This window comes from Condylura cristata, unplaced genomic scaffold, assembly GCF_000260355.1.
Source record: "Condylura cristata isolate star-nosed mole 26May11 unplaced genomic scaffold, ConCri1.0 scaffold00061, whole genome shotgun sequence".
Classification (NCBI taxonomy): domain Eukaryota; kingdom Metazoa; phylum Chordata; class Mammalia; order Eulipotyphla; family Talpidae; genus Condylura; species Condylura cristata.
Window position 1 is genome coordinate 154,471 of NW_004567162.1, and position 14,058 is coordinate 168,528.

At 58.0% G+C, this 14,058-nt stretch overlaps 1 protein-coding gene across 2 annotated transcripts; it reads left to right on the top strand.

Annotated features, from left to right (window-relative positions):
• Nucleotides 1-9,143: 9,143 nt before the first annotated feature.
• CDSN (corneodesmosin) lies at nt 9,144-13,383 on the top strand. 2 transcript variants are annotated; one of them, XM_012734591.1, is made up of 3 exons: nt 9,144-9,228; nt 11,050-11,239; nt 11,366-13,383. In XM_012734591.1, the coding sequence occupies exons 1-3, from the start codon at nt 9,144-9,146 to the stop codon at nt 12,675-12,677; spliced, it is 1,587 nt and encodes a 528-aa protein (XP_012590045.1). In that variant the 3' UTR covers nt 12,678-13,383. The 2 variants fall into 2 exon arrangements, with proteins under 2 accessions (XP_012590045.1, XP_012590044.1); XM_012734590.1 differs by having other exon boundaries at nt 11,050-13,383.
• The last annotated feature ends 675 nt before the right edge of the window (nt 13,384-14,058 follow it).

The following is a 14,058-nucleotide window of genomic DNA, read 5'->3' on the forward strand; positions in this document are numbered from 1 at the left end:
CCCCCCCGTTCTGGGCTTAGCCTAAGGGCCGAAAACTCCGAGGCTGGTCCTCCTTCCTGGATGCCGGGCCTCATGGAGCAGAGGCAGTTCTCAGCATTTCTTGGAATTCTTTCACTTTGCAGTGCCTGCTGACTAGGGAAGGCCTGGGAAAGATTCTTCCGCTCAAGCAGCAGAGACCACCCCTCCACCCCACCCCCACACCAGAGGCTGGGAGGAGGATGCCCCAACATTGCCCCCCCCCCCATACCTGGTGATATCTAGCCTTGGCCATCCCCCCTTTGAAGACCCTGCATCTCCAGGCCCCAGTGGCCCTGATTCTGGGTCTGGTCTTGAGGCGTGTTTGTGGGGTCAGTTTAGACTGTGGTCTGTCCCTGAGAGGTTATGTCCCTTAGTCAGTAGCTGGGGGCAAGGGAGTGTGGCCCTCCTCACCTCTTTCTCCTCCCTGTAAAGTCATCTCAGACACTGGGCCTCTGAGCACCCCACAACCAGTTCCTCTTTAGCTCCCCATTCTGATGACCCCTGGCCTGGAAGACCCTAGTCTCCAGAAAACACCTGGCCGCCTGACCCTGAGATGGATGCAGATGTCACGGGGAAGCCAGAGAGGAGAGTACAGATAACATGATCCCAGAGGCACCCCTTGACCCTCCAAGAGGAGAGCACAGGTAGCATGAGGCACCCTGGTGTCTGAGACACAGGAGAAAGTGAGGGAAAGGAGTGCCAGTCCCTGATGCCACCGGGCGAAGAGCTGGGGCTCTCTATATCCTGCTAGTTAACTTCCACCTTGGGCTGGCTTCCTTGTCTTCCTCCCCTGTAAGGTGTCAGCTTCTGTGGGCAGAGACTACCTGTCTGTCTTTATGCCCTACCTGTCTGTATCCGCCCTAAAAGGTGATCCACAAAGCCTGCCCCACTTCGCAGGTGAAGAAACAGCTCTGGGGTAACACCAGTCTGAGACATGGCACGTGCTGATCAAGGCGGGGTGCAGGAATGCCTGGCTGTCGGCCAGTTCTTCCCAGTTTGATGAAATAGGTGGGTGAATGGGAGAAAGAAGGGGGAGGAGGCATGGGACTGGAGTGTTTACGACCTATTAATAGACAGCAGGACTGGCTCCCAGCACGGCGTGTTTACCATCTGGGAGGAGGCTGAGTGGGATCGCATGGCGAGCTTGTCCATACAGGGGCCCATTGTGCCGGGTTATTCGTTCAGATTGGACAGTGCTCATCCTCCCCCTCTTCCGTGGCTGACCTCACCTGGGAATGAATGTGGTGGGAACATGGTTACGTTTTATGTCAACTTGGAGTCACAGAATTAAGTACCAGTGAGGATCACAGCTCTGGAGAACAATAGGAGGCAGGTAGTCGGCTGGCCAGTGAGAGAAGAAGCCAGCACTATATCATGGTATAATCTAATTATAGAAGCCAAGTTTACCCTGAAAAAGCCCGGGGCACCACCCTCAGCCTTTGGGCAGGCAGGTGATACTTTGGCCTAGACAGGAACATGGTTGTCTGCTCTTCTTTGAAGTTCTCTAGGCAGGGAAGCTCCAAGCCACTCTTGTTCATTCAGTGCCAGCCCCTGGTCATTTACTGGGGTAGTAGGGTGGTGATGGGCCTGGGGGTACTTCCAGCCCTCCCTGCCCTCTAGGAGCTCTGTGTGCAGGGAGAAACAAACTTGTAAATGCTGGCAGTAAAACGTGATAAGAGTTAAAGAGAGAGGGGCACACCCTGCGGTGGGAGCAGAGGGAAGTGCTAACTCATGCTGACGCCCTCTGCCTGAGGCTAGCTTCGGTATAGACCCTGCTCTTACTGTGCATTTTCTTTCCTTATCTTCAATCAAGTGCCCACTGGGTGCCCGGAACTGGCTCTCAAACATATCGAATTAAAGCAAATCCATGTCCTAAGGTGTTTCTCCCTAGTCTTCTCAGACTTAGCACCCTCAGGCTCCCTTTGGAGCAAAATCTCTGACTTGCCATGGATGCAGGAGGGTGTAGTGTTTGTTGAAAGCATCGCACTGACCCACGGCCTTGCCACTCCAATGCCACCTGTTCTTGTGTGACCTTGGAATGTCACTTTAAGGGATTTCTCTCTCTTTTTAAGATTTATTTATTTATGCATATAAGAACTGGGGTACAGGCCAGAGGTGTGGGGGTTGAGACAGAGCAGGGAGCAGAACAGGTGGACCGACCGAAATGCACAGCTGAGGGAAACAGCAGGTGAGACAGGAAAGGTCTGCTGGGCCATGTGGGTCAGCTCCCTGGCCGGGTATCGAACTTGTGCTGCAGTGGCTGCAGATAGCTTCATAGTGCCGTGCTTTAACCCCTTGCGCCACCAGGAAGGCCCACACTTAAGGGATTTCTTTTGTAATTCCCGAAGTCCCACTGGATGTTGAGAGCCTGGATTCCTGCTGTGGGGGTGTCCAGGCAGTGTCACTGCAGGCGGCCTGGAGACCCTGCTAAGTTTCCCCCCACCCCCAGTCCTCCTTGTCCTGCCTCTAACATCACGACCTCCAGCCTGCACCTGGCCACACTTATGCCTCTGAGACACCCATGTTACCTGCCAAGGTGAGTGAGACAGTGAACTGAAGGGGGCTCTGGGGCCCTCGGGAAAACACCACAGGTTGCTTGGTCAAGGGGCCACAGGCTCATTCTGTTCCTTCTCTCGTGGATATTGATGATGATCCTGCCAATAGCCAGGCAGAGCTCTGGAACTGTGGATCCGGCAGGGAGCAGAGAGGGGCCCTCCCTGACAGGCTCGCCTTCTAGTGCGGGAGTACGCGAGAGGCAAATAGGATGCTACACGGCAGATAAGGTGTCATGCGCTGATGAGTGAGATAAGTCAGGCAGTGCCTGTGGGGAGATGGCAGGTGACAAGAAATGAATGAAAGGTAGTGAGCCAGGCCTGGGAACAAGCGGGGAGGAGGGATGCCCAGCTCAGCGCCTGGCATCAGGTGAAGTCCCCATCTGCCCCAGGCAGCTCCTGATTCCCGAGGCGGTGTCTGCAGCTGCGAAGCTCACACCATGAGTATTGTTTCCTGGGCTTGTTGAGAGAGTGGCGGTCAGTCCTGCACATGCAGGGTCTGTGCCAGGCTGACAGTCTCAGGGAGTCGTGTTGCTCTCTGGTTCCAGTCCTGGGGTCCGGGACCAGGTGGGGCTGCACCCGGATGCCAGCCTCTCTAGCAGATTCCCCATTTACATCTGACCCTGTGTGCCCGGGAAGCAGCAGGAACCCTGGGCACCTGGGCCAGGAGAAAGCGCCCTGCATGAGGACCTGGCCACGGGGCTCAGACAGGCCACAGAAGGGGAGAGGTTGGCCTAGCCGAACCCATCCTGGCACGAGGGCCACGCCCGCTGGCTCTGCCTGGCACAATTCCTTCCAGCCTCTCCCGCTCCCACACCAGTTGAGGCCGTGGCCTGGCCCTCCCTGCACCCACTCCTGCGCTGTCCCCCAGCTGCGGGACGAAGGCAGGTCTAGTTCTGGGTGAACAATAGCAATAAAAAGCATTAATAGCTACAGTGAAGGAATGACTGTTTAATAGGTGAGCATAATGAGCAGACAAGGATCTGGGGTTTCCCTAGCTCACTCCACAGAACAGGAAAAATATTATTGTGCTGTGGAGCTAATCACAGCTTCTCCGTTCACCTCACAAGACAGGAGGGTGGGGACAGATCAGATGGGACGTACACAGAATGACGGGGTCTTGGCTGGGCAGGCCAGACTGTCCTAATGCTGCTGCAGGAAGGGGGGGCGGTTAGGGGAGAGTATGCGGAAGCAGGTAGACTGGGGGCATACAACCAAATTCTTGGGCTGCCCCTGGCTCTGACCCCCATCCTCATGGCCGTGTCTCAGGTGGGGTGCCCCAGGCCCCTGGGAAGGTGGTAGCGGGCTGTGCGGGGCAAGGAGGGACGTGGAAGAGAGAGGGTAGGTGGAGGCTGAGCAGGCTGTGTTCTGAGAGGTCGGTCCTGGGGGGTGGGGTTGGTGGGGAAGGGGCCACACACATGAATGTATTTTGAGAGAGGAGAAAATATTCTGATGGTACAGACCACACCCGAAGTTGTGACTCTCAGGTCGGGGCAACACGGCAACACGTTATGCTGGGATGGATTCCCTGCAGCGGCCCACCCACTTTTTTGTTTAAAGAGTTATCTTTATTTATTTATGCACACAGGATTGGGGTTTATGCCAGAGGAGCAGGGGGTGAGAGGATTCACCAGAGACGGAGTGGGGAGCAGAACAGGCGGATTGACTGAAACACACAGGAGAGGTCTGCTAGGCCATGGGGGTCATCAGCTCCCTGGTGGTAGGCATAGCTTTATAGCACTAAGACTTTAACCCCTGCACCACCAGGGAGGCCCCACCCTGGGAACTTTTAAAGTGCACAGCACTGACCTGCCCTATAGGTTTCAGGCAAATACCTCATGCAGGAGGGAGCCCAGCGTCCCACAGCGGCCACGTGAGTGCTGCTCTTTGTTCATGGAAGTGCGTTTCATCCCTGGAAGAAAAGAGATCATCCATGGAGACCAGAGAGGCTCAGAGACGGTCACCCCTAAGGAATGAGGGCGGGCCAGATGGGCACAGGAGAGGGCAGGGTGACTGGCTCTGTGTCAGCGTCCAGTTCATATGCCTGCTGCGTCCCCACCCGCCAGACCACTTCTGGCGGCCAGGCCTCAGCACGGGCGAGGGCTTGACTGCAGTGGATGAGGCTGGGAGGGGCAGAGGCTATGGAAACCGGGGTGTGGAGATGAGCTCCAGAGAGGAAGGGCGGCCTGAACATACTCATTCATTCATCCTTGTGTTCCAGAAAATCACCCAGCGCCTCCGTGGCGGAGGGCTGGACGTCAGTGACCAGACACGTGCTCTGCCCTACTTGTGCCACTCCAGGGCCACACTTTGGGGTCAGGTGGGGGCTGCGGAGTCAGTCTGAGAAGAAGGCACAGGGGCAGCCGTCTTGGTCTGTCCTGGAAGAAACCGCAGACATGAGTGGGGACTCCTGAGAGGCAGGCAGGCAAGAGGCTACCACTGGGTCAGGTTTACCCAGGCACATCAGCATGCCTGGGCCCACCCAGTAGACCGGCCAGGACTCCTGCATCCCGAAGCCTCCTCTCCAGCCAGAGGGACCAGCTAGGCAGTGTGGGGGTCTCAGGCACCCATCCTCACCACAGGGCAGGCCCAGCTGCGGGGGGGACGGGGCCTTCCCATGTGAGGGAGGAGTGGAGATTCTAGAGGAATGAAGGGAGAAGGGGGAAGAGACAGAGGAGAGGAAACTGCCTTTGGAAACAGAGCGCCGTGCCAAGGAGCGGGCATTCCAGGGCCTGGCCTGAGTGGTTCTGGGCGACTCCTCCATCCTACCCCTCCACAAAATCAGCTCCTCTTTTTCTTGTTTTTTCTCTTCTTATTCTTTTTATTCCCATTTTCCTCTCTCAAGCCCAAGCCCTTGGTCTGCCAAGGACCTTTGTTTGGAAGGTTTGTTCTAGAACTGTCCAGACTTTACAGTCCATGGTCGAAGTGAAGAAGACAGAGGGTCAAGTCGGGAATGGCCGGCGCTACTGACCTACACCCAGGGCTTCTGAACTTTGTGGCTTTGATGACTGTCGGACTCCTGTGTGTAAAGGATGTAGACCGTGGGGAATTGTATGCTCACTCCTATAGGGTTTAAGGAACCACTGAAGTCTGCCCACGGGCTGCTGCCATTCACTGTGGGCCAGTGTCCGCTGTGTGGCTGCGTGGCACCCCCGTGGGCTCTGGAACACCACTTCCTGGGTTTGACTTGTTGTCAAGGCCTTTGCTTATTACGGGCTAGCTGGGCAAATCATTTAAACTCAGTTTCTTCATCTGTGAAATAAAGAGGGAAAACCAGCCTGTAGGGCTATTGTGGGGATGGCAGCAGGGCACTGGGGCAGCCTGGGGCCCATCGCCTGAGGTCTGCAGGCTGGAGGGGTGTTCTCCTCCCCACCCTCCCCATTCGGACCCTTGGGCTCTGTGCTTTCCGGGTGTTCCAGCTCTCCGCCACCCTGGCCCAAGCAGCCCCCACTGTCTGCCCTGCTGTGCCTCTGCATAAATGCTTTCCCCACCAAGCAAGCCCAGCGCATTCTAAGGAAACCTCGGCACTGCCTGGCTCTGCGTCTGAGCTGCCTGCCCTCTGGCCCTCTCACCACTCCTGAGACCAGGGGACGTCCTGCCACTGCCTTGAAGCCAGTGCTGCTCCTGCCCGCCCTTGCCTCTCCACACTATTCCCAGCTCCTCCAGGGCCAAGTAGTACTTCTTCCTCCTGATTGCAACCTCCAGAACTCAGGCGCATGCGTGGTGACCAGCCCAGTGCCCAGCATGGGATGCAGCCCCGGTGGCCCAGGCTGACCCGAGGTGGAGGCAACCTGTATTCCTTGTAAATACAGGGCATAGGCCCATCCCTCGCCTATGGAAGCCCAAGCCTGGGCTTGATTTTCTCTGTTGGGGGGTTGCCCTGGGCCACCCACACCCTCACCCCATCCATCCGTGGGGGCACTTGCTGGCAGGGTTAGGGTCCACTGTCACTGGGAAGGCAGCAGGCCCACCTGCATGGTCCTGGACGCCGCCTAACTCGGAGCACCTCCAAGGGCGGCCCAGGCCGGGACCGCGCTTGGCCCTTCCCCACCCACTGCACCCCGTTAGCTTTGGGTTGCCCGGCCTGAGTGGAGAGAAGGGCTAGTGGTGAGCATCAGGGACGCCGCACAGTGAAACGGGACTCACCAGGAACAGGGAGAGCAGAGCAGAGAGAAGCTCAGAGGCCCACACACGGGCAGGGCAGGGAGCAGCAGCAGATTTGAACAGTGGGAAGAGGTAGACGGTGTGGACAGGACAGCGGCGAGGAAGCAACGGGAGGAATGTGGTCGCACGGCCGGGGCGGGTGTGTGGGTGGCAGGGGCCTGGCCAGGGGCCAAGAGAGACTGCCTCCTCCGGCTGGCTGTCCTGGCCAAGGTCTGACAGCACACAGGAGGGATGGGGAGACGTGATCAAGACAAACGCCACCTCTGTTAGTGCTGGAAAAGAAAACCCCACGGCCCCCGCCCCCTGTTCCTTCCCTCTCCCCACTCATAAAAGTCCCTGCACCCACAAGTTTCTTTGCGCCCACACATCTCCAGCTTCTCTCGGTCACTCCCTGCCCTGCTCCCAGGGCTCCCTGCCTCCTGGAGACAGAGCCAGCAGGGCCTGAGAGTCTAGGGTGGGAGCAGACATGGCGGGCTGGGAGGCGCCCAGGAACTGAGGCTCAGCAGTAGAACTCATTTTAAATAGCTTCCCTGTCTGCTGCTCTTTAGGAAGATGAGGGGGTGTGTGTTGCCAGGGACTGCCTTGGTGGCTGCGCTGGACTCTGCATAGAGCCAGGGGCTGAGGTAGCGCCCATGTGATTTGCTGCCCCCAGTGGAGGACACAGACGGGACACAGCAGCTCATCTGCTGAGACCCTGTGCCAGGAAGGCTGCCATGTTACTTCTCTGATAATTTCACGTTTGATCTTCACATGCATATAAACAGGTATGATTAGAAATATTACAATTTAGATGAGGATGCTGTCATTCAGAAAGGTGGGGATGCCCGAAGCCAGGGACTGGCTGGGGCTTGAACCCAGGTTGCCCTGACTCGAAGCCATCGCTCCCGGACACACTCCCTCAGTCCTCTGCAGGGACACTCCTCCATGACCTCCTCTCTCTATAGCGCCCAGAGCTCCTTTTCTTTCCTGCGCCCCCGTGAGTGCTGGCAGACAGGCCAGAGCCAGAGAGCTGCTAGTCATTAGCCGCTTGTGGCTATTTCAATTCATCAAAATTAAGCCAAACTAAAAACTCAGTTCCCTGGTCGGCTAAACTAGCCCCGTTTCAAACACTCAGTAGCCACCTGTGCCACACAGGACCGCATGGATCCAGCGTCACCACGTCAACGGTCCTGTGGTCAGCACTGGGCTGGGGTAGAGGCAGGACAGGAGATGGCAGAATGGGAGAGCCCCAGCAAGGCCTGGGGAGTTTGGGAGTGAGGGTCTGGGTGAGGGGGCAGCCAGAGGCCTGGTGGGCCCGGAGAGGGAGGAGGCAGCAGGTTGGCCCGACGCCGGCCCTTCCCTCCGATACTGATACTCTGGGCAATACCAGTGAGCAATTAACTGGCTGGGGTGGGGCCATGGCCAAAGCAGGAGGGAGACAGAGGTGATGAAGTTGGAAACACCTCTGCTCTTAGCAGGTCCCTGGGCTCTGGCCCTCCGGTCCTGCCTTTCCACCTGCCAGCCCTCCTTGATCCTACCCAGCTGTGAGCTGGCTTTCTGTTCGCTCGCTCATCCAGGCCAGGGAGCTAGCTAATGGGCTGCTGGGCCACCACCTCCCCTATTAGCCTTATTAGCCTCTTGCTCACAAACTGGAGTCAGGGTCATCCCCAGCCATGGGGGAGGGGCTGTGAGTGGCCGGTGAGTAACCAAGGCCCAGCTATGACAGGGGTCCCAGCCATTCCTCCAGGCTGAGCTGCTGGGACCCAGCACCCCTCCGGCTTCCCCTGAAACCCCCCAGAAGTGAGAGGCCTGGCTTTCAGAGTGCAGGTTCCTAGTTTCTGAGAGGAAAAAGGGCTCCCTGCCCAAAGGCACACTCGTAGGTGTGTGGTATGCATGGTTCCCGAGTAGGGAATGGGGAGAAAAAAGGGGAGTGTTTGTATATCCGGGGGAGGCGAGTGGGGGCTGAGTGAGGGATCACAAGGAAGGGGCAGAGGGAGCCAGCAGGGCGGAGCAGGCACCTGGGGAAAGGTGAAAGCCCAGCCTGCCTGGGGAGGGCTGGGGAGCTGGCCAAGACCAGGAAGGCAGGAGAGTGAGAGAGCAGGTGAGTGGGCCCCAGGGTGAGAGTGGCCGCCCGGAGTGGGCGGCCATGGGGCAGAGCGCCTGGTTCCGGATTAGGCAATGAGGAGCCAGAGCAGGCCAGGCAGGGAACAGCGCCCTGGGGCCCGTGGCACGGTACCCACACCGCAGGCAGCCGCTCTGCTGCTGAGTAGGCAGATGCCCGGCTGATTACATCAGCACCTCCCGGCCACACCAACTTCCCCCAGGCACCCTCCCCTCCCCACTGTGACTCCTGCCCAGAGAATGTCCATCCTGGCATAAAGGCCCTGGGTGTCCATGAGCTGCCGTCAGACAGGAGGCTGCGCCGTGAAGATGGGCTCCTCTCGGGCATCCCGGATGGGGCGTGTGGGAGGGCAAGGAATCGTGGCACTGCTGTTGGCTGGGCTCCTCCTGCCAGGTAGGAGGCTGGGGACCCTGCAGCTGGGGAGGAGGGTAGCAGACACGGGCCAGGGCACACAGGGGTCCCAGCCAGGGGCCAGGGCAGGGACTGGAGTCTGCCCTTGAGTCTGGGCTGCTCTTCAGGGCCTTGCTGCCTCAGGCAAGTTACCTCAAGGGACTGAGCCTCAGTTCCTGAAACTGAAAAGGGCTAGCATCTCTGTGAGCCTCGCAAGCATCTCTGTGAGCCTCGCCTAAATACTGTCTGTGACAAGTACTGTGGACATGCTAGAGGCTCTGTGAATGCTGGTTGTCATTAGAGCATTGGAAGATGATGGCACATTTTATAGTCATAGCAATCGCTGCTATTTACGGACCCTGTTCCTGTGCTGGGCACTGTTCTAGCACTTTAAAGGCTTTAGATATCAGCGCTTTGGCTCACTAGAAGAAGCCTGTGAGTGAAGACCGGCTTTTCCCACTCTCCCCACAAGGGCATGAGGCTTGGAGCGGCCAGGAAACAAGCTCACAAACCAGAAAGCAGTAAAGCAGGTGCAAACCCAGGCTGTGCAGTTGAGCATGGACGTTTCCAGTAACCTGGCCCGTGGCCCGGGGCTTGGAGTAGACTATGTGGTACCTGAGGGCAAAGGAGGAGAGGAACCCCTGAGACTGGAGGAGCTGAGAAAAGGGGGAATGGGCAGAGTTTGGTGTGGAGGAGATACCGACAGCTTCTTTTTGAGGAGAGAAGGGGGAAACCACAGACTGTGTAGAGCAGCTCATTGGAGGAGAATTAAAGAAGCACGGCAGTAATAAATCACTGTCTGAGGCTTTATGCTTTTTAAAGCAGTTTCTGCGCAAGTCGTCACAGCCGCTGGTACAGCTGTGAGGAAGGCAGGACAGATTCCAAATATGCAAAATGCCTTCCACAGTCTCTGCTGCAGGAGGCCTGAGGGGCTGAGGTGGGGGTGTAAGAAGGGGGGGTGCGGTGAGCTTGGGGCTCCGAACACAGGGTTAAGTCAAGAAGTGACTCCACATCCACGAGGGAGGTAAGGCAGGGGAGGCCGAGGTGGGCCTGGCGGGAGTGGGGGCGGGCGGGTGAGCGCATGATGGCTGTGTGGGGAGAGGGGCGCTGACAGCTGGTAAGACTTGGGAGGGCTGGCCCAGGGGCTGGGCCAGGCCAGGAGAGCAGGGGTGGCTGGGGTGCGGTGTCCTGTCACACTGGTATCAGCAGGTTCTGCTGCAACAGTCTGTGCCCCCACATCCAGCACCCCACCCAGCTTTCCTGGCATGGGCAACCTTGACATGGAAACAGAATCTCCATCCTTGACCAAGCCCTGCCCCACCCAGGGCCGGAGTCAGCTGGTTGCACGCAGCCCCCTGCCACCGACTTCTTCCCCGCCTCGGGGGCTCCTCTTGCTGCCCGTCTCAGCCGTCTGCGGCGCTGTCATTTGTCCACTCTCTTGGTCCCAGTTTTCTCTCCTCCTGGTTTGTGCCCCACCTCTCAGTGCTGGTCCCCCCTGCTCTCTTTCTGGGGTTCCTTCGGGTAGCTCCAGGTGTCCTGCTGCTTCTCTGGTCCCCTCTCTCTCCATCAAGGCTGTCTAGTCAGAGGTCTCATTTTCCCCCCTCTGGTGGGTGTTTGGTCTTCCTTCCTCCCTGCCCCCCAGAACAGTGAAATTGCCTTACTCTGTCCTCGCATGTCAGCCAGTGCCTCCTCCCTTTCCGCTGGCTGCGGACCTCCCTGGGCTCTGCTCAGGGGAGTAACAATGGCAGGTGACAGAGAAGTGCCTGAAAGTCGAGGGAGAAGCCAAGGCTTCGGGTGCTTCCTGACTGCTACCTTTCTCCCCAGGGACCTTGTCGAAGAGCATCGGGACCTTCTCAGACCCCTGCAAGGATCCCTCTCGTATCACCTCGCCCAATGACCCCTGCTTCCGTGGGGGCTCCAGTAACATCAACGGGCACAGCAGCTCCAGCAGTTCCAGCTCTGGCGGTGGCTCCGGAGGCAGCTCGGGAGGTGGCTACGGCGGCAGCTCCGGCGGTGGCTACGGGGGAAGCTCCGGAGGTGGCTCCAGTGGCGGCTCCAGTGGCATTTACAACGGTGGCTCTAGCGGAGGCTTCGGTGGCATTTACGGCGTTGGCGGCGGCTCCGGTGTCGGCTCCCACGCCTCCAGTGCCGCTCAGGGTGGTTCTTCGGGATCTTCAGTATTTAAGCCAGGAACAGGGTATTCCCAAGGCAGCTACTCTGGACCTGGCTCTGGTCTACTAGGCGCCTCCAGCTCCTCCCACTCGGAGAGCGGCTCCTCCCACTCGGGGAGCAGCAGCTACCATTCCGGGAGCAGCAGCTACCCCTCGGGGAGCGGCTCCTCCCACTCGGGGTCTGGCTCAGCCCTGCCAGTCAACGATGGCTCTTCCCACTTTGTGATAAGCTCTTCCCAGTCTGGAGGAAGCTCCAGCTCCGGTTCCCAAGCCTCCTGGAAGTCCGGCAGCAGTGGCGGGAAGGTCAACTCCAACTCGCGCCCCTGTAGTTCAGATATCCCTGACTCTCCCTGCAGTGGGGGGCCCATCGTCTCTCACTCCGGCTCCTACATCTCCAGCTCCCACTCCGTGTCAGGGGGTCAAAGGCCAGTGGTGGTGGTGGTGGAACAGCACGGCTCCGGGGGACCTGGGGGGGCTCCAGGGGGCCCCTGCAGTACTGGTGGCCTTTCAGGCAAGCCCTGCCCTCCCATCACCTCTGTCGAGCAGTCCTACGGCGGCTATGAGGTGGTGGGCGGCTCCTCCAACAGTTACCTGGCCCCGGGCATGACCTACAGTAAGGGCAAAATCTACCCCGTGGGCTACTTCACCAAAGAAAACCCTGTCAGAGGCTCTCCTGGAGTCCCCTCCTTTGCAGCTGGACCCCCCATCTCTGAGGGCAAATATTTCTCCAGCAATCCCATCATCCCTAGCTCTTCCGGTTCCAAGTATCCATCAGGAACATCCTCGGTCATTGTGTTCCAACCAGTGGGCTCTGGGGGCGTCCAGCCCTGCCGAATTGGCTCCATGAGTTCTAAGGGGCCCTGCTCACCCTTCAGTTCCGGAGTCCACAGCGGTTCTAGCAGCTCCAGCAGCTCCAGTTCATCCTATCACCCCTGTGGTGGTGTTTCCCAGGGGCCCTGCTCCTCAACAGGCACGGGCTCCTTCAGCGGCAGCTCCAGCTCTCAGTCAGGCGGCAGGATTATCCTTCAGCCCTGTGGCAGCAGGTCCAGCTCTTCTGGTCAACCTTGCATTTCCGTCTCCTCCTCAACATTGAGTGGGGGTCCTGATGGCTCTCCCCAACCAGATCCCTCAGCCGGTGCCAAGCCCTGCGGTTCTGGCAGCTCTTCCAAGATGCCTTGCCGCTCCATCCGGGACATATTGGCCCAAGTGAAGCCTCTGGGGCCCCAGCTAGCTGACCCTGAAGTCTTCCAACCCCAGGGAGAGTCGCCAGGCAGTGCATAAGCCAGCTTTTCATATACACACGTGCAGTCATGTGCACTCACACACACAGTCCCCCATTGGGAGAAGCCCAGGGGTCCACTCACGGGGTTAGCTCAGTTTTCTGCCTCACTCGCAAGAGAACTGCTGTGCTTTCTCCATGTCAAATAAGGCAGCCTCTCCTTAGCAGCTCTGTTTCCTTCTTTTCCCACATGGTGGGCGCCCTTATCATCCTCTCCTACTTTTTTGAGTCCCATTCTACATCAGTGCTCTCCCTGACAGAATATGCTCACTGTTTCTTTGAAATGGTAGCTACCCTTTCAGAAGTTTAATGGGAATCCGTCAGAATGTCCCAGAATAGTTCTGATGCCTGGACAAGACATTTCCCTTCTCCCAGTTGCCAGATAAAGCACAATGCAAAACATTTTCTGAAAGCAATAACCACTTTTTACTGGCCTGTCCTGGGCATCTGGTCAGGCCATGTGACAAGCTACTGGGTTCTCACACGCCTCACGCCACACCCACCAGCCTCCTGGGAGAGCTTGCCACACCCTCGTGCTTCCCCACACACCTCCTCAGAAAGTCTCCACCTCAGCTCACCTTTCTGGCTGCCACTTCCCTCAAGACCAGCTATTTCTCTGGGTGAGGGAGATGCTGGGTGTCTGGGGAGGTTGGAGCAGGATCCCTGCTTTCTCTGGATCCTGGACAGGTGTCTCAATAAACTGTGTAAACCAGATACAGACTTTTTGCTTTCTTGGACTCCTGGGTCTCCTCTGAAGAGCTAAGTGAGCTCTTTTATGCCTCTAGAGGTCCCCATGTCCCCATTTTCATCCGAACATTGGTCCAGAATTTCTCAGACCTTAAGGTTCCTCTCACAGTAGACGTAGTAAATATTTGACAAACTGAAAGCAGGGCTACCTGGTTGCCCAGCTCCTTCCTCCCGCTGCTTCCCTCTCTTGCTTCCCTCTCATTGCTGCAGGAAATCCATTTGCTCCCCACTGCCCATTCACCTTTCCATGCTCCCCTCTCCCTAGATGGAGCCCTAATGATTTCCTCCCCCTTCCACCCAAGGTTTTGCTCCTGTACCAGTAGTTTGCCTCACCTTCTATACGCCATTCTCTCTGGGAGTCCTGGGTTTCTGGGACGCCTGGAAGACTGGAACACCCCAGACCAGATTCCTGGTGATTGAGTGGGAGCCCAGGCAGGCGTTGCTCTGGGAGAGGGAGGTGGAGAGAGCAGCAGAGTGTGGCAGCATGTCAGGGAGTGCCACCCAGCACGGTGACTCACCAGCCTGTATAAAAATGCCCCGGCCGTGGCAGACCAGAGCCAACAGTGTCCTCTCCAGCTCCACGCTCTTGTTGTCTCTGCTGGGATTCTCTGGGGTCTGTGGGAGGCAGCGGACCAC

What these genes read in the sequence shown, in the direction of transcription:
- CDSN (XM_012734590.1), top strand. Translation starts at nt 9,144, where the DNA reads ATGGGCTCCTCTCGGGCATCCCGGATGGGGCGTGTGGGAGGGCAAGGA. An exon ending in GGCTGGGCTCCTCCTGCCAG is followed by an intron (nt 9,229 to 11,049) that starts GTAGGAGGCTGG and finishes CTTTCTCCCCAG; the next exon opens with GGACCTTGTCGAAGAGCATC.